At 36.8% G+C, this 26,677-nt stretch overlaps 2 protein-coding genes across 2 annotated transcripts in view; one reads left to right on the top strand and one right to left on the bottom strand.

Moving 5' to 3' along the window:
• CTNNA3 (catenin alpha 3) overlaps positions 1 to 26,677 on the bottom strand; it is a 467,780-nt gene that overhangs the window by 246,415 nt on the left and 194,688 nt on the right. The window lies entirely within an intron of this gene.
• Positions 1,068 to 26,677, top strand: part of LRRTM3 (leucine rich repeat transmembrane neuronal 3) — an 85,731-nt gene continuing 60,121 nt past the window's right edge. The window contains exons 1-2 of the mRNA XM_035543319.2: positions 1,068 to 1,083; positions 3,279 to 4,810. Of these exons, the coding sequence (XP_035399212.2) occupies positions 1,068 to 1,083; positions 3,279 to 4,810 (1,548 nt within the window). The remainder of the gene's footprint in view (positions 1,084 to 3,278; positions 4,811 to 26,677) is intronic.

Genomic DNA, 26,677 nt, shown 5'->3' with positions numbered 1-26,677 from the left:
CTTCTTATCTAAAATGCAAGCTTTAACTTAATTCCCTGTTTTTCATAGTTTATAATATGACCATCACACTGTGCTGAAATTTTGTATGGAATGTTTTATACTGGGAGCAGCTTTATTTCCACAATTTGAAAAGAACCCATTGAGCTGTATGAAGACACAGAAATGTAATTTTAAAAAACTGTTTATCAGACACTGGCACTTTTCCTGCTTGTGTAATTCAAAAAGGATCTCAGTAAAGAAAATTGAATTTGGCAATCCATTAATATAGATTTGATGTTCTCTCTGTTCATCTCTTGATGTCTCACCCCTTTCAGAAAAATGAAAATAACTCATGGTAAAAGAGTGGCTGTTCCCTCATATTTGTCCACCATATTGACAATTATTAAAACCCTGGAAAAGCTACCAAAGCTCTGCTGACTCATGGTGTCAGTGAAATTACTTGTTAACCTCATGACGAAGGCAGAGGAAGAAGAGAAGACAGAATAGGAAAGGCCAGAGAACTGGCAAAGTTTGGGGAGAAAGCTCAGACTGAGCTAGTATACTAGCACCAACTAAATAGCACCAACTGTTCTTGAGAAAGAATTTGGATGTTGTTTGAAGCTTTATGTGCTGCATTTGAACCAGGTGAAGATTCAGACTTAATTTCACCCAGTTTAGGAACCTGAGCCATTTCAATAAGGAGCTTACTTGTCACAGGCATCCTCTACTGTCAACAGGGGGAGAGTGGCAGTTCCAGGAGACAAATTGGCTTACTGAAGGTCTCAACTGTCTTCCAAAGATGCCTGTCCTGCTCCATTGAGTACACAGAGACCCCAAGGCAGTCATGGAAAACCTGTAACAGGCACACCAGGACAGGCACGTGACGCTCCTGTCAGCAGAACAGCTCCCCAGACAATCACAGTGCCCGTCTGCAATCTGCAGTTCGTTTCTGGCTCCTCTACCCTACAGATCAGATTTAATAGCTAAAGACATGCTGTAGTTGAGAATGGGAGAGTGTGACAAATTAATGGATGAATTAACCCTTTCCATCTCCACAAACCTGACCCACAGGGCAGAATTTACATACGATGTGGCTTGATGCAGGTAAGTATTTTTGACTCAAGATATAAAAAATTTCACAGTTATTAGCCAGGGGCGACTGTTCTCCTAATTTAGGCCCTATAGGTTAGTGCATTAATTCTAGTGGGATTGCTCTAAGCCTCAAGTCATTCACAGATTAAGTACTGGGCAACAATGGCATTCTAAAGCATGGAAAAAATCGCGTTTCACCTCTTTTTATGTTCTTCAATGCTCACAGCAGTGAATAATATAGTATAATCCAAAGCACATTACTCCAAGGGGTAAGGATCCTGCCTCACAGAGGAACAGCATTTCTTAGAGCTGTCTGGTTGCATTTGAGGGAGTGTAATCTGTACTACTCTTCTAAAGAGCAGCACACTTCTCTTCAGGCTTCTGCCTGTTCTTGCATTGCACAGAGCCATGAGTTTACACTTCCCCACCATCACCTCTGATCACATACTTCTCGGTGAAGGAAGACTGCTAGTGGGGTGCATTTACTATAATGTCATCTTAACGCTGCTCTGCCCAGTTAAGAGGATCTGTCCTTCCTCTACAGCACACAGCGAAAAAGGAAAGAGAAAAAGGCTCTTTGTGATATCTAAGAACCATCCAGAGTCACACATCTAAAAGAACTCTGTATATTTCACCTTCACATAAAATCCTGCTCATGACAGAAGTCACAGTAAAAACAATTCACCTAATTAAAGTACCACATGAAGCTGCTTAGTCCCTATATTGTAAGGATTATGGAAGCCTGTGTTTGAAACATTCAGTGTTGTGGAACAACGTGACAGCAAGTTGGGAAATAAATGAACACAATAGTCTCTTCTAACCTCCTAGCATTATGCCTTTTAACAGAAGAGAAAAAAGCAAAAAGGCAAAATGTCAGCTCTAAAACATTTTTCATGTTGTAAAATAAGTGTTCCCACTGAAATGCTTGGTAAGAGACACACTGAGGAACTGATACTTAAAAAAAAAGTGAGTTATTGCAAAAAGGTCATGTGAGCATATCTAATGCAAAGAGGGGAAAAAACCAACCCTTAAGACCGAAAATTTGTATCTATGTCCTACAAATGTCATGCTAGCCCTTCAGACAAAAGTCTCAGCAGTGCATACAGAGCTATTAAGTTCAAGGATGCAAAACAGCTTTCACATGCAGCAAAAGAGACTAAGAGGATTTGGATATTTCAGCACACCTCACTAGTTTACACTGAAGCTGACCAGTCTGCTCTTATTAGTCACTCAGAACAATCACTCTTTTCCCAGCAGAGCTTACTCATTTGCAAGATAAAAGGAAGACATTTCTGCACATGCCCATAATATTCTTCACCACTGGGGGCAGCTTTACATAAGACTGCATTCACTGAAACCAAAGCAACAGTCAGACGGAGCTTTCAGAATGACAGTACGCAGAAGTGAGCAGAGCTTGTTCATTGTACGGGCTTATTCCACCTTCTTTGCTACAAAGCAGCTTCCTAGCCGGATCGGGTACTAAGTAAGGGAACTGCTGTGCTATGGAATACAGATGTGTGAATTCAAATAGCTAAACGGTGCTTGGAAGAATCTAACATGCTTTCCTATAAAGAGAAAATTTAAAAGCCAGGTTCCTAACTATAAAGATGCAAAAACGTAATATCCATGAAGATCCTATTACCTAGGAAGAATTTGACATTTTGCTGCGAATGCTGTGTTGGGATTGATTTATTCTTGGAGTGTTCTGCATGGCTGGCAAAGAATAATGTTCCAAAATCGGTCCATCTCCCAAGGGGTCCAATTTTTCTTCCTGGGTGTCAGCGAGCCCTGACTCACTACAGTGCAGCTGACAGGGGCTGCCATGCTTGTGGCACACTAAGCAAAAAACAAAAGACCTAAGGACGACCTTTGAACAACACAAAGGATGGGTATGTTTTTCATGTTATTTTTTTTAATATACAATTCATAGCCACTGCATAGCCTCTGCTTTACTAGACTTACCATAGACTTACCGATGTGATTTGTGATTACAGTTAAATTGCTTAGGGATTACACCTTTAACCCAACTGTTTTTCAGTATTTATTAAGGCATTCTTTAAGAAAATCTGAGTAAAGAAAACATTGTGAAAAGTAGTTGAGTCAAACTAGGGATTTTTAAATGATTGTTGAAATAAAGATTTTAGCATGATTGAAAGAAATGACTGATGTGTGGGGGGATAACTTTTCTAAGTTGTTTTTATTTCCAGGTTTCAATGTAATTAGGCTACTGAGCGGATCAGCTGTAGCTCTGGTAATAGCCCCTACTGTATTACTGACAATGCTTTCTTCTGCTGAACGAGGATGCCCTAAGGGCTGTAGGTGTGAAGGCAAAATGGTATATTGTGAATCTCAGAAATTGCAGGAGATTCCCTCAAGTATATCTGCTGGTTGTTTAGGTTTGTCCCTTCGATATAACAGCCTCCAAAAACTAAAATACAATCAATTTAAAGGTCTTAATCAACTCACCTGGCTCTATTTAGACCATAACCACATCAGCAATATTGACGAAAATGCTTTCAATGGAATACGCAGACTAAAAGAGTTGATCTTGAGTTCCAATAGAATCTCCTATTTTCTTAATAATACCTTCAGACCTGTGACAAATCTCCGGAATTTGGATCTGTCATACAATCAGCTGCAGTCTCTGGGATCTGAGCAGTTCAGGGGCTTAAGGAAGCTGCTGAGTTTACATTTGCGGTCTAATTCCCTAAGAACCATCCCTGTTCGAATATTTCAAGATTGTAGGAACCTTGAACTGTTGGACCTGGGTTATAATCGCATCCGAAGTTTAGCAAGAAATGTCTTTGCAGGCATGATCAGACTGAAAGAGCTTCATCTGGAGCACAATCAATTTTCTAAGCTCAACCTGGCACTTTTTCCAAGGCTAGTCAGCCTTCAAAACCTTTATTTACAGTGGAATAAAATCAGTGTGATAGGACAAACTATGTCCTGGACCTGGAGCTCATTACAAAGACTTGATTTATCTGGCAATGAAATAGAAGCTTTCAGTGGACCTAGTGTTTTTCAGTGTGTGCCCAATTTACAGCGCCTCAACCTGGATTCAAACAAGCTCACATTTATTGGTCAAGAAATTTTGGACTCTTGGATATCCCTCAATGACATCAGCCTTGCTGGGAATATATGGGAATGCAGCAGAAACATTTGCTCTCTGGTAAACTGGCTTAAAAGTTTTAAAGGGCTGAGGGAAAATACAATTATTTGTGCCAGCCCCAAAGAACTGCAGGGGGTAAATGTTGTTGATGCAGTGAAAAACTACAGCATCTGTGGCAAAAGTACCACGGAAAGGTTTGAACTAGCACGAGCTCTCCCAAAGCCAACGTTTAAACCAAAACTCACCAGGCCTAAACATGACAGCAAGCCTCCCCTGCCCCCAACTATTGGAGCCACTGAATCAAGCTCCGAACCTGAGCATGACACAGAACACATCTCCTTCCATAAAATCATTGCAGGGAGCGTGGCCCTTTTCTTGTCTGTGCTTGTGATCCTGCTGGTAATATATGTGTCATGGAAGCGTTACCCAGCCAGTATGAAGCAGCTGCAGCAGCGCTCTCTCATGAGAAGGCACAGGAAAAAGAAAAGACAGTCACTGAAGCAAATGACTCCAAGCACACAGGAATTTTATGTAGATTACAAACCTACCAACACTGAAACCAGTGAGATGCTGCTGAATGGAGCAGGACCCTGCACGTATAACAAATCAGGCTCCAGGGAATGCGAGGTATGAACCATTGTGATAAAAGAGCTTTTAAAAGCTGGGAAATAGTGGTGCTTTATTGAACTCTAGGGACTATAAAGGGAACGTTTTTCTCACTTTTCTGGCACAGCTCTTCCATGTCACTTTTTTGTACATTCATAATACTGGTCATTTTACTCTCATACATAATCAACTCATTGAAATTTAAATACCGCAATCAATGTGAAGCCTGAGCTCTGGTTTAATACAATACCTATTGTACAAACCCTCTCCTGATTTCATTAAAGTCTTGCTTGTTTTTAAATAGAAAACTTCTTTCATAACTAATCCACTGCACCTGCAGTGAGTGTGCCTCTGTTTAGGGAGAAAAATGACAATGAAGAAAAAAAAAAAATCAAACCCAGCTCCCTTCCCCCAAACTAACCCTAGCCCATGCTCTGAAACTCACTTTTTGAACCAAAAACAAATTAAAGACCCAGGTACTGTAGTATCATAGGAATTCTGACTTCTCTGAGGCAAGAGATGGTGCAGGAACAGCTCTGAAAGAATGCCTGATTTCTGCCCAGCACAAGATATAATAAAAAGCCAGGAATGAGCTAAAGCACTGTCTTAGGACTTGAGTTATCACACCAAAAGCAAAGTAGTGAGAAACCTGAGCCTAATAAAAATATTGAAATAAAAAATGTGGGCTTTACTCTACTGCATTATAATAGTTTTTCTAAGGCTGATAACTACTAACGGTAACCTGTTTATGCGACTTCATACAAAAGGTGCCAGTGTTTATCCCTTATATCCAGTTGCTTTTCAGAAAGTAGTCAAAAGGCATTCATTAAATGAGGAGCAGAAATTCCTTATTGATGCAATTAGAGGAACTCAAATGTGCAGTAGCAAAAGCAAGACCACTTCCTGCACACATTTGTTCAAGTGCTCATTAGAAATTCTCTTTTCAAGACTGTCAAAGACATTAATGTAGCTGAGGAAACAATGAAATCTGTCATTTTCTTCTATTTCTTTCTATTTGCTGGGCTGGGCTTTTAGGGTTTTGTGATGCATTTTGTACACTGTCTCTCTAATAACTAAATAAAGCTTCATTATGTATAAAGGAAAACAGTGTACATTTTAGAAACACAACTGTAAAAGAGCTTTCAGAGAAAATTGGTTGCTCACTGATCTAAGAAGATTGCATGCAAAAATCTTTAAAAGAATCAGTAACAAATTATGTTTCTCTCTTAGCAATACCCTGATAACATTACAAGAATTCAGATACTCATTTTGAATGTGAAGTCATTCATCAGTGGTTCTGGACAAAATTCAGATTTGGAACCTGGCTACTCCCTGCCTTCCCTCTCCCAAAGTCATCTAATTGCGTTTATTGCATTAGAATATAACATTCCCCCCATATCTGGAAAAGAAAATAATGCATCCTATATATTTTGATGATCTTTTGAACAGGAAGGTGTTTTTTTTTTTTTTTGCATTCTTGAAATAATTCAGCAGCACCCATATAGAAGTAGAGTCAGTAATGTAATTATGTCTATTTTGTAACTTGATTTGGCTTAGTAAACTGCACATCTTCAATCACTTGGGAGGGAGTGTTTCTACAAAGCAGTTTCATTGCAGCAGACTAAAAAAAGCAAAACCTTAGCAGGATGTTCTCCTACGTTTTTACTAGGAAAATAATAATCACAGCCAATTACCTTGAGATATGCTAGATATGATAAAAACAAAGCTATAAAGCATCTCTTAAAAAGAATCAATATACTTGAAGGGTTTTGTTGTTGTTGTGGTTTGTTTTTTTTCATATAGTGAAACCATTCTCATTTTCAAGGACTGAAGTGAGAAAATAACCAAGAGCAGGAGCTTGAGACTACCCTGAATCCTGCAACACTGAGACCCCACTTTATTCAATAAAAATAGGATCCCCACCAATTATTAATAATGGAAGTGCTTAAGACATTTTAGCAGCACTGAGCAGACTATGACTTTTAAGCTTAATTGTAGTTTAAAAGTTGCTACTAAAAGTCAATATAAATTAAATGATCTTAGCTGTTACAGGATTCAGTTTTCTACCAGCAGGTCTTGGTTATCCCTGTGCTGAAGGACTATACTTTGCTGTAAACTTAGTGGTAAGAACCATCTCTTTACTTCTATAGGCTTCAGTGTCTGCAATGATGACTAATATCAGGTACTACCAAAAAAAAAAAGATTGCCCCCCAACATATATACATGAATATATGTATGTGTGTGCAAATATATATATATATATACACACACACACACGCACATATGTATATGTAAAAGAAAATCCTGCTATTCTTTTGTTTGGGGAGTGCTAACTACATTCTGAAAATGATTTCATATGATTAAATTTAAAAATTCTGTTATTTAAGGATAATCAATACATTTCTAAAACTTCTTAATGGATTGTGATTGTGAATGAGTCGTAAATAACTGAGTCTGACTTTATATGCTCCCTTCTGTGTCTCTTTAATGCCTTGTTCTATCTCAATACTCAAAAAAATCAATCCTACAGAAATTAATACCTGTAAAATTATCACTAACTCCCTTGAAAAATATTTAACTACGGGAGTGAAAAAGCAAATAAAGCCAGTATGTCATAAATCATAGATGGGTAACAAAAATAACAAGGAAAATCCAGCATGTTTATATTCTAGCACAGACATGCTCATATCAAGTAAGTCATTTATCACCCAAGATACAACAGACTTCACTTTTCATGTACTTCCAACTATATATCAAACACAGATGAACGTGTAATTGCTGCTATTGCCATTGATAATGAAACTGCTGTCTTATTACACAAAATAAAATGCCCAGTATAAATAATTGGACCTTCTTGCACAGCCTGAGGCCTGAGAACTGAGTTGTTAAATCCCACTCTAGTGGCTATGGCTTAAAAAACATTTTTAACCAGCTTCATAACATGTTAAAACATACTACAAAACACATGCTTTGATCTGCACGAAGACAACACAAACTAAACTAACCTTAATCTCACCGCCATCAAACTAAACACTATAGAAGTGACTTGTTTTTAGTGGCTAGGCCACCAGAATCACAAATTACAATCATCTTGTAGGAAACCACCTCATCTTAGCTGAGGAACTTCCAGTCCCTGTGAAAGGCTGCCCTCTTCCTGAATACAAATGAAGTGGTAAAGTGATTCCAGAGAAGAAATTTCTCATTTGCTTCTCTCCAGTTTGGATAGCAGGTACCTAGTGTCCCACTCCATCTTGGTTTGGGGATATTTTGATGCCATTCTCTCACAGAACTGTTAAAGCCTTAATGGGTTGATGCCAAGCGATCCTCAGAGGATGTGCAAAAGCTATGATGGCTTTTAAAGCTCAACTTCTTCAAGTATTTCAGGCACCAATTTGAGGAAGGAGATGTGACTGAATGCTTCTCACAACTCACCTGTTCTTTAATGGACCTGATGCTGTCCATATATTCCAAGTTTAGGAAAGCAAGAATGTATTTAGAAGCTTTATTTTTTTTTTTTTACACTGTTGATTGTTTTTTTTAAAAAGCAACTTCTATTCCTTTTCCTGAGTCATATTTTGTGTTCTGGGGCTACCATTTGAAGACCAAGGTATTTCAAGCCACAGACAAAATGCATTTCATTTTTATTGGTAAAGCAGTCAATAGTTGTTTAAACAGTGACAAGACAAACGGGTGGAATCACCAAACAAGGTTGTTTCGTTTTATGATGCCACCTCAAAAATCTGATAAAATGTCAGGACATCCTCTGGTAGCTATTCCATAAGCACCTTGCAACAATCTCTTATGCTAAATGTTTATACAAGGGATGTTGAGAAGACAGGCAAAAGATTGCAAAGGAAACAACAAGAGACATTTTGGGTAATATGCTCAAGATCACACACCTATTGAGTACTTGGAAGATAATCCAGTCTCCTTCCCAAAGATATCCTCCCAGCCAGTGGACTACTTCACTTCTCAACTAAAAGCCCAAGATGCTATTCACTAGCTCTTAGAATATACCAGTGATATTTCAGGATACTAAACAATACAGAATGCACATTTTTGGAAAAGAAAATAACTAATGTACTAGGCAAATTCAAGCAGACTGGTAATGTTCATTCACTGTGTTGAGATTACCTCCAGCAATTGCAGAGTAGGAGAATAATAATGAGAACAAGTGGCTTGAATATAATGAATGCAAGCATCTCTACTGGCTGGTAGGTTTTCATTACTCACTATCTGCACTTACACAGTCATCATGGCTCAGTGTTTGGCATTTTTTTTTATTATTTTTTTTTTTATGAACTAGCAAACCTTGACATAAAATTCAATTGCAAAAATGAACATAAACATACAACATTCCTGCAAACACAATTAGAAAATCTCAGTTTACTGCAAGCTGAAGGTCTTTGCAGGCAGCCACTCAACTCTAGATAAATATTCTCTTAGATGAATTTCTGTGGAACAATAGTGACATCCAGTGGGTAGTTAGTTTAATCACAGGTATCTTTTGCATACAGATGTGTTTACCTTCTTTGCATTCTTCCGTATAACGAGATAGCAGCAGCTAATCCTTTCAGCATACTAAATATTCAATTGTATTTTAATTTCATCTCTATGTATGGGAGTTATAACCTGAATGTAGTCAATGATGGGCAAAATAAGAGCAGATGAATGCTAGCAAGAAATAGTCTATCCAGCTTGTAAGGATGCACTATCATTAAAAGGCAAGATGCATTAGGCAGGAAGGACAGGTGCTGTAATAAATTTGTGGCCACTCATTTAGAACTCATTACTTATAAAACACCACTAAGTGACATTAAGACATAATAAAAATAAACTCAGACTACAAGCAACTACTTCAACTTCCTTCATTGGCAGATTATAACATGTATTTTTACAATGAGAAAGGTATCATTAGACATCAAAAGGAAGGGCACCTACCCCCTTTTTACAAGTTACAGTAACATCAACACACAGTGTACAGAAAACATAAGAAATTATGAAAGATCAAATCCACAAGCAGTAATAAAACCAAATAATGGGAAACTTACCACTGACATGAGTACACAGCATATTTTCTTGGGCAGAGGTTGCATGCAGCAACCTGCTGGTATGGTTTGCAGCAACTACTTTAAGCCTTACACTATGTCTATGCCACCAGCAGTATTTTAAATTACAGTGAAGGATACAAATCAATGAAATCAGGATTACAGCTACTGTAGATTGAGTTTCCTTAAGGGGATGCACAAGAACTCATTTCACTCTGCACTGGATGAAATACAGTTGCATTTGTAACTTTATGTACGTAGGTGTGCATGGAGGTCACCTGTCAGTCAGTGATATCCAGCCTCGATTTTCTTCTTAACTAGGCTTTCTAAAATCGGTGCTATCACGGTGGTACAATACAGGATTTTGATGGGATCCTCAGGGCTACAGCCAAACTAATTCTTGTCATAATGGTGAATGGAACACAACAGGGTGCAAAAAATAAATAAAAAATAATATACATTTTTTAAATGGCAACGTTCAGGAGCTATGAACAGATTATCAAGGTTGTAAATTAATAAAAAGGAGTATATTCAAGACAATCAAGGATAGATAGGTGGGAGTTGATGGCCAATGTTTTACCTACCAGAGAAATTATGTCAAATTCAGAATTAGTGCAAGCCTTGTAAAAATAATAATGAACAAAGATTTTCAAAGAGAGGAAATATGTTTTATATGACCAACCCATCAAAAAGATCACATCTACCTAAAATTTTTGTCTTGCTCATAATATTAGAGCATCATGGTTACAGCATTAGCATTCAAATGTAAGAATGACTACTGTTTTACTAAGAAGGGACAAAAGGGTAGTTAACCCCTATTCCTTTATTAGGCTTTTCTTTCTAAACACATCAATGAAATTCACTGACATTATTACAGGAAGTATTTTATGTTCACATGAAAAAAAAAAATTAAAATTATTTATTACTGAAATCAAGCAACCTTTTTAGGAAAACAATCTTTAATTCTTTCTTACAGTGTCTTAGTTTCACACAAACTGGCTTGTCAAGATGAAACTGAATGACTAGAAATCTATCTCAAAAAGAGTTCTCCAAAAAGCCCTCAAATACGTCTTCTTACTCCCTAAAACAGTCACTTCCTATGTTTCTGTGTGACTAATACATTGACCATATGTCACACCTTGCACTCTTAATTGAATGTTACGTTTCTATTACTTCAACATTAGTGGTAGCATTAAGATCATGTAGGACTTCATAATTACAATTTAACCTTGCAAATTCTCAAAATGTTTTGTGGTAGCACTGACTTTATTAATATAAACATATAGGAAACTGAAACATCCTAATTACTCATGTACTTACACTCCAAACAAAGACATAAATACATTACAAGGTTTATTGCTTTACTACATCATTGCAAAAAATATCTGCCCAATTCTGCATGCAAATTCTTTTCTTCTTCAAACTAACAAAACATTTAACTAGCTTGGTCTCTAAGGAACTTAATTGCTTAATGCTGGAAAACAAACAAACAACCCTGATATTGGCAACAGCCTGCAAGAGTTGTCATCATGAAGTCAGCCTTTATTATAGTTATTCTCACTTGATATCCAGCAGTACCTTCTATAGCTGTCATATATTATACCTGTGCTATATCCCATAATGTGATATACTAACTATACGAAAACTTTGCATTTTTATGGGCACTACAATTCATGTGCATAATTATACTGATAGGTGGAAATTGAAAGAATCAGGAAGAGGACTGTAAATGCCTTAACAGTGCCAGTAAAAAGTCAGGGAAGATCACTGAGCTTTTCCGGAAGTCAAGCAAGCGGTTTTGAAAGACAAACTAACATGTTCTAAAGTAATGGGAATTGGAATGTTAAAAACAAAACAGCATTTATGTATTTCTTAAAGTATTTTAAGCACTTTTTGTATTTAAAAAATGCTACTATCTGGTTCTTAGCATCTTGAAAAATCAAACAAAAAACTTCTCAGTAACTTCTGTTTCACACCTAATTTAACAAGAAAGAAAAACTGCCTTCTTATTATGTAAAACACCTTTTCATGAAACTGTGGGACTCATTTCATACAGAAATAACCAAAATACGTTTCATCTTAATATTTTGTTGTTTCCTGTATGACTATTTTTTAACAAGTCTAGCAACGATAATGATACTGCTTGCTGGTTACGTGCATTACTCTAGCTCAGTATATTCCCCTAGCATTTATTCTGTGCTTCCTGACAAAACATGGGTTGTGTTGTTGGGTCTTACACGTGCCTTTTAAGGTCAGGGACTCACTGCATGTTTGGATAACAGTTCTTTAACTAGTGTCTATAATAACTGGTGTTGTAGAACTCATGGTTCAGATTTTAAATTAGGCACTATATTTTCCACTTCCTTAAAGGCTGTAAAACTCACAAATCAACTTCAAAATAATGTAATGAAATTACCAGCCCCTTCTGCTGGTTCAGCTGTAACTCAGGGGAGAAAATACACATAAAAACGTTCAAAGGTACAAACAAGATCTCCAATAGAAGCTGGGCACCCTAATTGCCTTTGTAATTCTTCCCTTCATTGCCCTCAAGATTACAAGTAGCTGTAGATGAAGGAAACATGAAGACTGAACATGTGTTTTGCTAGAATGTAGATAATAAGCAATAATAATGCATTAGTCATACAATCTCTGAGCCACTGAAGATACAACCATCGTAATTGGATTCCTTATTCCAAAATACAGATTTTATAATGTATATTCTAGCACACACATTGTTTCATGTTGCATATTTTTTATTTATTTATTTCTCCAATTATGCAGAAACTTCTTTGGTTTGTGGTAAGCTCTGCAAAAGCCACAGATATTAAAGGAATAAAAAAGGGGAATGCAGTTTACAAAATGAATACTGGAGTCGCACAAAAAAAAAAAAAAACTTTAGACTTCATCACCTTAATTGATGCTTTGTTACTGATTTTTCAGTTTCCTATGGATTATCTTGTTTGTTTTAAAACAGACTACAGGAAAGATTTTCAAATCTGCAAATGGGAATTTAAACACCCATGTGCCACTCACATCTTCACTTCTTGCAACAGTTGAGCACTTAACCTTTTTGATAGAATGCTACTTCCTCTCTCCTCCCCTCCAGACTGAAATTTAAAGACTGTAAGCTATACAAAGTGCTCTGACTAAGCTTCATGAAGCTAGTCTCAACTATTACCTTCCAGGAACCTTGTTTGCCAATGAAAGCAAGCAGTTGTATTAGAATGTTGTGCAGATGTTGGCAGATATATCTTATTAACATTGGGTGGGATGCATATTAAAAACACGGTATATATCACAACATTGTCTTCTTACCTACTATAAAAGAGGCTGCCACTAATTCCTGCCACCTAGTTAAAATTAACTGACTTCTGAAAAATAATTACCTATGGTTCAGTATAAAAAACAGCTATATAGAGAGTCTATTTTTTAACCAGATGAGTTTACTCCCCACATTCCTCACTACTAACAATCAGAGTAATCTTATATAAAAATATTTATATTTTATATAAAAATATTTAGCTGAAGTTTAAGAAAAGGATCATCTTTTCCTCTTCAAAAAAATAGTAACATCAAACAATCAGTCCAGCACATCACAGTTTTGTTAGCAGTACACTATTCTTTGTAATATAACACTTTCATATCACAGTATTAGCCTCCTAGCCATCTGTAATGTGAGTCATATCCTCAGAACAGTGTAGGCTTCATTCTACATTGCCTCATATCAGCCAGCTTCTCCTGAAACAAACTGTACTACCTGGAATACATATGCATTACATATACAAGTAATTTCCAATTCAGAAATGCATTTCATTTCATGTTACACCTGTGACTCAGAGTGTAACATACTAACTATCCACCTTCCAACAAAGGATCACAACAGTGACAGAAACCCTTCAGTGAGAACTTTTCCTATAGCCACTTGCACCCAAATAGTTTCTGTACTTTTAGGACTAAATGATTAGTTTTCCTTTATTTCACTAATCCTTAACAACAGTCTCCAAGCTGCACTACTGGTACATATGTGGGACAGCAGCAAAAATTAGCACTATTGTTATATGAGCTCAAAAGCTCTGTAACACTTCCAATTCCTAGCCAGTAACTTGTCTTTCATTGAAGAACAGATTTCCTTCAACATCAATGATGCTGGACCATGTATTTCTGTTCATCCCTATTGACACCGGCAATACATATGTCACAATGACAGAATATAGGGAAAAAAATAACACTGTAAATCAGAATTCTGGCTACAAAGATGCTCAGAGGGCTGGAGCACCTCTCCAATGAAGACAGGCTGAGGGAGTTGGGGTTGATCAACCTGGACAAGAGAAGGCCCCAGGAGACTTTAGAGTGGCCTTCCAGTGCCTAAAAGGGGCCTACAGGAAAGCTGGGGAGGGACTCTTTGTTAGGGGGTGTTGTGATAGGACAAGGGGTAATGGTTTTTAACCAAAAAAAGGAAGAAATTTAGATGAGATATCAGGAAGAAATTCATCAAGCAGAGGGTGGTGAGGCCCCATCCCTGGGGGTGTTCAAGGCCTGGACTGCTGGGACGTGTCCCTGCCCAGGGCAGGGGGGTTCGAACTGGATGGGCTTTAAGGTCCCTTCCAACCCAAACCATTCTATGATTCTGTATTAAAACTTTACATCTTCCTAATTTAAAAAAAAAAAAAAAAAAAAAAAAAAAAAAAAAAGACATTGAAAATAAACTGTTTCCCACAAGGGAAGCAATAAACTCTGTGAGGCAATCTGCATGCAGTTGCCATTAAAACTCTCATTGACAGTTTGAACTTACAGACAGTATTTGTTTTACAACTTAAGGAAGCCAACCACCATGGCATCTCAACATTCCTGCATGTTTTTCTTTTTTTTTTTTTCTTTTGGTTTAATTTTTGCGGATAACTTTAGAACAAATCTTGAAATATTGAAGTGAGAAGCTGTTGCCTATCAGACTGAACAGAAGGAAATGACGAGGGAAATAGTGACCTTGAGTGGCAGGCAGTTGCCCTTAATTTGTGGGTACTGAAGTCCAGCAGTATTCATGGAGTTTTTTGTTGTTTTTTTTTTTTTGAAAGCTTAATAAGCACAGTAACTTAAACAATTATGCACAATTCCTTGCTATCCAAAAGAATATAGGCTTGTATATAACTGTAGTGTATGTTCTGACATGGAATAAAATGTACTTTGTAGCAGTATAAATTAATTGGCAATCATAACATAATAAACTGCATTCTCAAATCTAAAACCATGATGCATTTGGGCTGTAACAACATGTTAAAACTTCTATATATTAGCAATAATAATAAAACACATTTTTCCAAACTCACCGAACTACTGATAAGTGTGCTTTAGCTTCATGTATAAACCAACATGGCAAATTCTAAACTTAACAAACACAATTTCTTTTAAAGCCTCATCACACTAATTACATCCATCAAGTGTTTAAAATGCATCTTGTCAGCTAAGAGCAGAGGACTTCAATTAAATGTAAATCCTTATTCAGCACTCTAAGCTATTAATGGCTCAAACTCATTAATGAGATGATGAAAAGAAAAGACTTCTACGTACAGACTCTATAGTGAGAATTTATTACTGGTACTCATTAATCCTACCTAAGCTCATATACTTAAGAAGTTGTCCCACATTTGTCAACGCTCTACGTATCAGCAGAGAAAGATACCAAAATATTCTTGTTTGTGACTATCTGTGTATATTGAATTTGAGGCTTGACAATCTCTGAGATGATCCTTTTCCCTCAGATTGAGGGCTCCCAGAATAGCCAGTGTGACATGCTAACCAACTTCAATCTGCTGTTGATTCGAACTTTAAGACAACTTTGGTGCAAAGCTTTGCTATTGATGTTTGATAACTTTTTGTACAGTCCCAGCAGCTCATTGGAAAAATTATTTCCAAATCTTTCCTTAGCCATCCGGCCACATGGCTACCCCAAACTGGTAACAAAGTTCACCTACCTTAGAAATAAAATATAGAAGAGTCAATCTTTTAAGCTACGTGGGTAATAAGGCCTTATGCAGGACAGAGGAAACTGTCAAAATGGCATTTTAGGCTGTCCGGCATTTTAGGCTGTCCAGCATTTTAATTTTTCAATAAGTACTATAAAACACTAATGGCAGACTATACAACATACCCAGGCTCATGATTTTTTAGTATTATCGTGGACAATCCTCTGTTGAAATTAGTTCAGAAAAGCAGTTAAAAGAGGTTTACAGAACTGTGGGTAAACTACAGGGGTCCTACTACAGCAGTGCCACGGTCTCTAACATGAAAGAGAGAGGAGCATACCCCTCATAAACTTAAAAATTTCATTTCAGTCTAGCAACATTAGAACTCATAATTCTTAATCCGTGTTGTAGATCCGGACTTTCTATATGTGCATTTAACCTTAAAGGAGGTTATTATGGGAATTTCCTAGCAGCAAGACTCCCCAAGAGCAGGTTTACTTCTCATAAAAAGGAAATGTATCATTATTTTGATTTATTTTTCAAATTCCACTCTCCCACACACTTTATTTCCTCTAGTTTTGAGTCCTCTTTTCTTTTGATTACCTATCTCCCAGAATTAAAGAGAATCCAAGACTATCCAAGAAGATAAGTGTACCAGATGCCCTTGAATTCTAGTTTACCAAGTTCTGCAGAGCCCTGCAAAGCCTTGTTTACAAAGTCAGCTCCAACAGCAAGCACACTTTCAGCAAAAGAACATTATGAGAAATTTTCACAATAGTTTTAAATTGCCTCTGCCAGTAGAGAAGACTCATTGATCAAGTAACAAGCAAAATGATAGAGTGAAAAAATCATGCTCGAATACTCAGGGGGGAAAAGAAAAAAAAGCCAGTGTTTTGGATATTCATACCTTCTGCAAAAACCCTATCAATTTTAAGTGGAAATTAACATAATGTTCAAAAATTGTTATGCATGAGAAAACAAAAGTTACCTCAAATTATGGGCCTTGCTGCAACAGCATTCTGATTAGTTACAAAGAATTGATTTTTTTGTATCAATGCTTTACCTGGGCACTGTATAGATATAACAGATAGGACATGTCCTAATGCTGCAAAAAGGAAGCTGATTTAGCTGCCTAAGGTTAATTTCACACTGGCTGAATTATTAATTAATCTCTCCCACATACATTTTTCTGTACTTGAAAAGAACTCTGCAAACACAAGTCCTCTGTTTATCACTAGGATAGTTTGAGGCAGACAACTATGCAGCAGTATATAGACAACATTTCTTCAGCTGACCTGGTTAACGAAAATGCGTGGTTATAACAGGCTCTCTTAGAACTGCAGATGAACAATCCATGATCCCTTTAACCTCAGCACCACAGAAAGCTTTGCATCTATTTAGTAGGGTTGTTTCAGAAGAGTTTAATCAAAAATTTCCCCTCTACATTCTTAAAAAAAGAGTCTTTCCCTTTTTAAGAGGTTTCAAATAAAGCACACATTTTCACAGACATCCCTTCTGAATATCTATAGCCTGTGCCCCTTACATGAGCATTCATTCAATCTAATGCTTGTTTTATACAGTTTAAGACCTCCTCTTCCATGTCTCTGTAACCTCAACAGAATGAAAAAAACAACACTACATGTTATTTCCAGCATAAATCTGTATGTCCAATTTTGTTGAATGAATTCAGGAGAATGTATTAAGAGCTTTGAAGGGGGAGGGTAGCTGACAGCACTGCAAGAGCTGAGAGAAAACCTGTGGCAGGCAGTAGATGAAGCAGAACTGAAACTGGAAATCCACCTGCTACATATCTTTCGCTAACACACTGCAATGGTGTGCATGCTAGTGTAAGAAAAAGAAAGAAAAGAATTTGCAAAGGAACATTAACTTTGAAAATGTATAGGGATTGAACTGTTTGGAAAAACAGCCTGGAATAAAAGAATGCCTCAAACCCAACCGCTCAAAACTAGTGGGCACCTGAAAATACAGCCCTTCCCTGTTTCTTAGTTTATATACTGTAGAAATCATTGTGATCGTTATTTAGGCTTATTTAGTCACGAATGGTAAAACGTGAATAGCTGAAAATGAAACATCCATTCAAATTCATTTCTGACTGTATCTGACTTGGTTCCTTCATGTGTTGGACCAGTTGCTAATTGACCCAAAATTAATGGTTATCACTTGGATGAGATGATCCAAAAAGATCCCTTTCCAACCCAAACTATTCTATGATTCATGATAGTACTATAAACTGATCCACTAAAGCAAACTTCTAACTCAAGATTTGTAGTGAAATAACTTGACTGGGTTGGCCTGTGAGTCCTTTCCAAGAAGTACTGGAAGTGTCCAGTAACTTGAGAGACATCTGTATCCTTTGGAGAAGACTATCTTTTGACTCAGGAAGTTGATTTTTTTCTTAGTGAGGATTCACCAACACACCTACAACAGTTAAACTACACTGAAAAGTCTGCTGATGCCCCGGCACAACCTGAAGTCTCATCAGCTTTACATTCAGCTGTCCAATGAGCCTACCAAAAGCGGCTGAAAAGAAGCTGCTCTCCAAGCCATATCTTCATTTCTGATGGAGGAATTTGAGTAGACCTCCATGGTAAGGTCTGTAAAAGGGCCCCTTATTGGCAAAACCATACTGAATGGGTGCTCAGGGTGGTTAGACTACCTTTACAATTACCTTTACATTAATTTTATGCCACTGAAGCAATATGTATCAGTGAAGAATCACTGTGCATCCCTCTTCTGCTGCTTTTATTCTAAGAGCATGTTTAATGGACAAACAGTGCATTTTCCTGGCTCTTCAAAATAGCATTTAGCTTTCTCAGGTTAACTATCAGCTCAGGAGTGTTATCTTTTTAAGGAAGTACTGTTCTGTTTGACAGTAGTAATATTGAGTATAAGAAGAGCAATACATAACAGCAATAGCTTTATGCTTTCCTACTCTATTAAAGTTCCGGAAATCAAAGCTTGCAGAGCCTGTGGGAAAGAAGCCAGGGACCATTAATGTTCTCTTTGTTTTAAGCTTTTATAATTTTAGGAGTTTAATTTCAGGCTTGTAGCCTACAAGCTGCAGAGTTTAGGCTGAAGTAAAATACAGCAAAGCAGCCCTCTGGTTGTCTTTCCACAGTCCCAATGCAAAATTTATTCCAAGGCATTTAACATATTTTTCCCTACTTGGAATAACTGTGGGAGAGGTTTAATTTCTAATAGCTGTGGGGGAGAGAATTTCCGATCTTCAGTAACAGTCCTGTGAAATGTCCAATAATTTTGTACCACAGATGCTATTCGATTTTGCAACAATGAAACGCCTCCTGTTTCCATAGTGGCCCATTTAATATGTCCCCAGACCTCCCTGAGAAGTCATGTCGAGTGCGCAATACCTGACTATCATCTTTCAAACCCTGAATTTCTTGTCAGTGGACTGGATGAACCTGGGCTGGAGCAATGACTAGGACAGCACACTCATCTCTTCATCCTTGCCATCAATCCAAATACAGCAACAACTTTATTGATAAAAGCAGGAAATCACTCCTGTACTCCCATTCCCTCTTTTGTTTGGCTCAGATTGCTCTACTGGAACAAAAGACAACTTAAGATTTTTCCAAAGGATAAGTGTCCCACAAAACTCAAAGGAAGACAGAGTTTATAAAGAATGTACTGGCATGAGGACTTTGTGCATAAGTTACCATAAAAGCCACAAGGATATTTCAGAAAGTTTAACCTTCGTAACTAATTCATACATCAAAGCATTCCAAAAGGTTAGCTGAATTTTACAGAAGCCTGTCATATGCTGCAACTTGTAAATCAGTGGTATGAAAGTAGGACACTGATACTATGCTGACAGGAGGCCTCAGCATTTAACAATTTCCTCACTAAATAAGCATGACTTGTGATGGCTGCAACAAATCCACTCTTCTCAGTATCAGCTTTTCAGCCACTGGGAGGGATGGAGACAGGGAAAAGCAGCCTAACTTGCCGCCTTCCCTTCTCAACATAGTGTATAGCAGCTGAGGTGTGCCCCTTCCTTAGCACCCACACACTTGGATGTGGCACAAAGACCAGTCTGGAAAAACTGACACACAATGCTGCTGTTGAGGGACAGACCCCAAAACCACAAATGGCCTACACTCTTCAAAGATCTTTGCAGACATGCATTACACTAACACAACTTGCAACATTAGTCCTGCTGAATCACAATCCCTTATCAAGCTTACAGAATTGCCTTATCTAGCATTTAGAAAATTTGTGATGTCTGTAAATAAAAGGAAGCCAGCACTACAGAGAAAGTTATTTTGTCACAAGCAGCCTTTTTTGCATTCTATCTTTCAAAGGTTTGATTGATTAAATAATATTCATTATCTCCTGTTCCTCACAGAAGCTGTACAAGGGGGCAAACAGGCCAATCTGTTCAGTGGAGAGGGTGATGGCACCACTGATTCATCATGTCTCCTGGAAAACAGGTTCAGGGTGTTCAGGCCATCTTGACTTGTAGGTGGAAAACAGCTGATACTACCCTTTGCATCATGTCCCAAACTCTTCTCAGAAAGAAGAATCTATTGCCACTACAACACTGTAAAGGGTGTGGTTTTACTGTTTCTGAGTTCTACAGGCTGCTTGCTTTTGATAACAGACTATAAATCTTTTTATCATTGTCTTTCCAGTGTTTAATACTCCAGGTGGGAAGGTCTGACATTGGACACAGGTAATGTTCTGACACGTTGCAGCGTGTGCCCACCTGCACCCAATTCCTCCCAAACCAAAGGAGGCCACAAAACACTGGATTTTCAAATGTCTAAGTCAAATCAGTCTCCCTGTGACCAAAATACCTTGTGATGTTTCTCTGATAGCCTCATAATGGTTTGTGTTTTGGGAAGACAGTAGACGTGGCTATAAAGACATAGATTTCCGTTAAATTATACTCCCAACAGCAATAAAATAGAAAAGGACTACATCTGTTTTGTTTCTTTGCTTGCTGCATGTAGAAGTAACTCAATCTGGCAAGTAATCATTCTTCTTACTTATAATTTTAGTATAAAACAAAACCAATCACTTAATTTTCCATTAATTTCTAATTAAGAGTAAACAGCTCATCAAGTCAGATATAGATCAATTAATAAATTGAAGATTATAACCTTCCTCCCCAACTGCTTCATAATACAAATAATTAGTTGTAATTAGAAATAAATGTATTCCTTTAAGTAATTTTAACAACAAAAATATCAAGACATCTTTCATTAGAGAGTCTTGAAGCACTTGACAAGACTAGACAAGCATTATTAATGTCATTTATACAGAAAAGACACCTGATCTGGTTTCCTTATGGACAATGGTTGAACAGGGAGCAGATGCTCAACCTCCCACTGCTGGTCTCCAGCTCCAATCATTAGATCTTTGTGACTGCCTGTTCTACACAACTTATAACAATTTTGTTTAATTGAGCCAGAACAGATTTCCATTTCTATTTATACCTTAAACCTAGCATTCAAATAAATGCTGTACATAATTAGTACATAGGAAAATGTCCAGTTCTCTCATTCCTCACTGTATTTGGGCACTTTTTCAAATCGTTAACTCTGCTTTTGGGATGGGTGGGAAGAACAAGGAGAAGGGAGGCAGGAGTGCCCGAGAACCACCAGAGCAACTTTATAGGTTTTTCTTCAAAGCAGATATGCCGCAGCTCTCAAATGTGCAGAACAGCTTTAAACATGCAAGGGACTTTCCTACACTGTGTAGCTCTCACTTGCAGTTAAGGAACCCCAATGGAAACTGCCTTCATGCTATTCGTGGTAAAAATTGTGTCTTTATCTTATGTATGGTCTACCATCTACCTCAGCAGCAGCGCTCACGTTTTCAGTTCTCAAATTAGCATAATCTCAGTTTATACAGTTAAAAAATGTTTATATACTATTCTAAAAAAAAAAAAGTTGTCATTATTTCTTCTGACAAAAAGTGGAGAGAGAACCCACAAAGAGTGGGTGGAAGAGCATGAATCAGAAAAAGTGAGTGAAGGATTACACAGCAGCAAGGGAGCAGCCCCAGACACTACCATCTGAATTTAGAAAGGTGCAGAATTTATTAAATTAAGATATAACCTTAATCCCATAAAATCACGCTTTCAGAAGTGTTGCTTGAAGTTCTACAGCCTGTCAACCCATAAAATAAAATTACTCGGAGCTTATAATCACCACAGAAATCACATAGGCCTGTTGTGGTTTGGCAGGTTTTCCTCCTACACTGTCAAATATAAATGATGATTGCTTGCAGAACTTTAGAGAAACATAAATGCTTTGCTGCATGACAGCAGAACAACACTGCATTGGAAGGCATTTATATTTTTCATTCAAGTAAACAAATCAAAACCTTCACAATAGCCATTCCGGCAATTATGACCACCATAATAAATCCAGAGCTTGAGTTTTTAATTTCGGTTTTAAAAAACTCATTCCACTTTGTGAATTATGGTTATTCTTTCTAAAGTGACTCATGATCTGATGCGAATACATGATTGCTTAGAAATTAGTGTATAGTTGGAGTATTGTAAAATTATTACTGTGGATGTCTATCCAGGTGAATATTTCCTAAAAATTGAAAAAATAACTAAATTCAGATTTTGTATTTAACATCTAGTATTAATAAACATTAACTACAGCTGAAGTAATAACTTTGTACTTACAGTGCTAAACAAAATTAAGTTTCATTTTATGTTAATCCTCACATCTTCCTTTCTAATTATTTGTCCTATCCAACATGTCTTATTAAGAGCACACTGATATTGTGGTTATCATTTCAAAAGGACTGAGGTTTAGTGTTCAAAATCCAGCTTAATTAAGGACAAGCAATGATCTAGCCTGGAAATTACATGTCAGTATTATGCTTCACTATTAATACTACAAATAGAAATGAAAGATATATCATATGGAAACAGACAACTTTAAATATTTCAAAAGATTTGGATTTTTGTTTGTTGTGTTTGTTTGACGTAAGAAATATTATTATAAAGTGACGTACATCAAGCACACGAAGTCAGGCTTGCCTATAAAGAAAAGATGGGATTATTGAGAAGGAACAAGGAAGGAACACAATACTCCATCCTTTATGCAAAGAAAGCACATCCCCTACAGCAGAAGTAGCTCAGTGAAGTTTTCCTACATTCCTTAAAGAGGTCCAGCTACAAACTGCCAAATGCTGCTTTTCACCATCTCTCTCTGTGAAACATAATGGCACATGAAAAGGGGGTACAAGTGGCATTTTAAAAGTTGAAAATTCTCTTCCAATCTGTTGACTTCATTAGCATAACAAAAGAGCTGGAATACTAATGAGATGATGGGCTCTATAGAAACCCTAAATCACACAAACATATCAACACGAAAATTGTTTTCATGGGATTAACATTGTGTGTTTCTGTTTAAAAAGCACAGACCATGATGATCCGTAATACAATAATCTACTTTAAATTCAGGGAAGCTTTTGTGGAAGCAATAGCTCATAAATCAAACAAATTTATATACAGGGTATTTTACTATTTTTGCTCTCTCCTGAGCTAAATTCACTGCATTTACACTGGGAAGTGTCATACTAGACCTGACTAGTAGGCTTTCTGAGCAACCTATATATAACAACAGGTAGAAATACATATTTACAAGAAAATACAAGATATGCTACAACAGCTGGAGAAAAGATACCACTGAAAAAAATGTTTCTTAGCCTTTCATACATTATCCCTTCATGCACGTTGATCACATACCATACATCTGACTTGAAACAACATGCTTATAAGTGTTCTTGTTATATATACAGAAACAGAACCTTTTTAGAGAAATTCTACCAAAACCTTAACATCACTGAGTTCTGGCAGAAAGTTCTACAGAGGAATTGTGGACTGTGAATAAAAAGATTTTAACAGATCATTTTAAAATCAATTACATATCACTTGAATCAAATACTTTTAAACATTTCATTCAGCAATCTCCAAACTATTTTTGTTTAATCTTCCTTGATATCATGTTTATTACCTAATTAGAAATGAAGATAGACACAAGAGAATAGATAAAACACTTGCATAGAAGAAATTATTATTTTCAGTACATTTCTAGTCTATGGCATACATGCCAGAACCCTATTTATATCATCACTGTACTCTGCACAAGCCATTTGAACAAAGTGTCCAGAAGACACCAACATACTCTTTAAACACTGCTACCACTTCACTTAAGCACTAACAGCAGATGTCTATAGTTCAAATTATTCCTACCATTGCCAACAGGCAATACTTTACACTTGTCAACAATTTATTTTGCTTGGTATGCTGCTGCTCATTCATCTAGCTTTACTGTGTTCTGGAAGTTCCTTGTTGACTTTCCTAAATTTGACAGACCTAAATAAATGTATACTATCAACACACTGTGCCATTTTCCCTTTCAGAGAAAACTTAAAAATACTTGAACCTCATTTGAATACTTGAGGGCTCCCTGCTGTTAACCTTTTGCTGCATGGAAAGCAGACACTTCATTCCTTCTCTTCTTGTCTGTCTCTAGCCAGGTCCTACCCCAGAAGACTACTTTCCCTTTCACCTCAGGACTATTTAGTTTCCTAAATAGCCCCTTGTGAAGAACTCTAGCAAAGGCTTTCTGAGAGTCCAAATAAATACTGTGAATGTGCTGCACTTTACCCACATTACTCTGTGAAACAGTACTGATTATCTGCTGTGACAAAGCTGTTTTAGAAAATACAATTTTCTGGGTCAGTGCTACTTTTAAGCACCTCAGACAGTAGTAGTTGTTCCCCATCTACCACATCTACTAGACACAACAATTAGGAGACTGATAAAAAGCAGCTATGTGCAGTATCTCAAGCATTTACAGTAACATCCTCCCAAGAAACATGTTAAGAAGGAATTTCCAGCAGTGGTTCTCAATTTTGTTCTTTGGTGAGTTCAGCTCCACCCAGTAATGTTATCCTTAATTCATTTTCCTTTATTTATTTTGATACTATGTTTAGTTCTAGTTTCCAATAGCATATGTTTATATTAGGCTAGACATACTACAAAGCACTAAGGCTTTACAGTGTAAAGATACAGCTGTAATCTTCATTCATATGCACTGGAATAAATCTAGAAAATTTTATTACCAAACTGTCATTCTGTAGGGAAAATTCAGTGAACAGTTCTTTCAATTTCTCTTTGAAAATCAGCGAGATGAATATGAAAATCAAGACTTATTATGTTAAAAGCTGTCATTCAGCAATGGGCGTAGAATTAAATTTGATTAGAGTCTTATTGATGCACAATGCAAAAGCATGTAAATGACAAATTAAAATCCATTTATTTTATGGTTGGCAAATAGAAGTGTACATAACAGTAGATGAAGACAGTGTGCAAGTATACAAGCATAGCCGGTATTCAGATAAAGGCATGTTTAGTTCAAGTAATGTCTGTCATTCTAACAATCCATGCATGAATGCCTTTATACTTGAGAAACAAGATAAGAAAAATAACATTTTATGTGTGTTTTGTTTATAAAATACACATATGAGATCAGTCACACTTTTGGCTATCCTATTAAGCTACCATCTTACAAAACCTAACACTGTCTCATCTGCGTTATTTTTCAATGAAAAAAAAGTTTATTTGCCGTCCTTAAACCATAAACAGAGAAAAAATAATTTGACACAAATATTCCAAGTAAATAAGTTTTTAAACACATCTTGCATATATAAAAACAGGCACCAATGCCTATTAACAACAATTAAATACCATTACATGAAATCTCCAGATGATCTTCACAGCACTATAATCCAAACAGAACTTAATCTTCTGAATGCTAATTTGCATACAAGATACAAACATACATGTTTAAAGCTAAACTACCAAATCCAAACACAAGCACCTTAACTTCTACTCCAGAGATACCATGCTGGGGTGAGGCATGTGGGGGAGGAGAGGACAGGCAATCAAATCACCTAACTGCTCATGAGCAAATTCAAACTAATTATGAATAAGGTCTCTTATTCTCCAGCCATCTAGATTAGACACAGTATAATCCTAGTGGTATGAATAGTCCATCAAATTGAATGATGTGATGGCCATTCTTAAAGTAACATTTGGATGACCTCTTCAATAGGTTGTGGATTTTTAGTTTATTTTTTTAAGACTCAGGTCCCCCAGTTTCTCTTTAGGTAGCTAAAACATGAATTTAAAGTTTAGCTCTGGTTTGAACACTGTCCATAAACACCTTTTTGCCCTCAGTTCTATATAGAGTTCTCTCTTAACGTACTTCAAATATTCATTTATATTTAGAAAAGGCATAGCTTTTTAATATACAAAGACATTACAATACACCTATTAAGAAAGAAGCTTCAGAAAACTTGCTGTCTTGTGAAAAAGTAGAAATAGTGCAGTTCTCATAGTCAATAAAATGCAGCCCCTTATTTACAAAAACCCAGAGGCGTCAAACAAGAGCAGAGGGTTTGTCTTTCCTTTTTGTAATAAATTTAAGCAAACAAAATTTAAATGAAAAACCATTTCCAACTAGGTTACAGAAATCTCCATGTAATACAGAATATTGTTAGCTCATCTGCCTGCTATTACCAGATCAAAGCTTAGATATATTTGGGTCCTTACAGCCCCCTAGAAGGTTAAATATTCTCTTACATTTGTAATAAATCTGTTCTCTGCTTGCAAGTAAAATATTTCTTGCTCGTAAAAAAGCATTTTTTGGTGAGAGGAAGAAGGGAATGTAACTGCTCTGAGACTCCAAAATCTGCTGTGGCTCAAAATCTCATTCCATTACAGTTTTATGCATCTCACTGCAAAAATAAGACTAAATATTTTCTTGAATTATTTTCACTGGGATGCATTATTGCTAGCAATT

This window comes from Cygnus atratus, chromosome 7, assembly GCF_013377495.2.
Source record: "Cygnus atratus isolate AKBS03 ecotype Queensland, Australia chromosome 7, CAtr_DNAZoo_HiC_assembly, whole genome shotgun sequence".
NCBI classification, from domain to species: domain Eukaryota; kingdom Metazoa; phylum Chordata; class Aves; order Anseriformes; family Anatidae; genus Cygnus; species Cygnus atratus.
The sequence above is the reverse complement of the archived record's forward strand: the minus strand, read 5'-3'. Positions and strand labels throughout refer to the sequence as shown.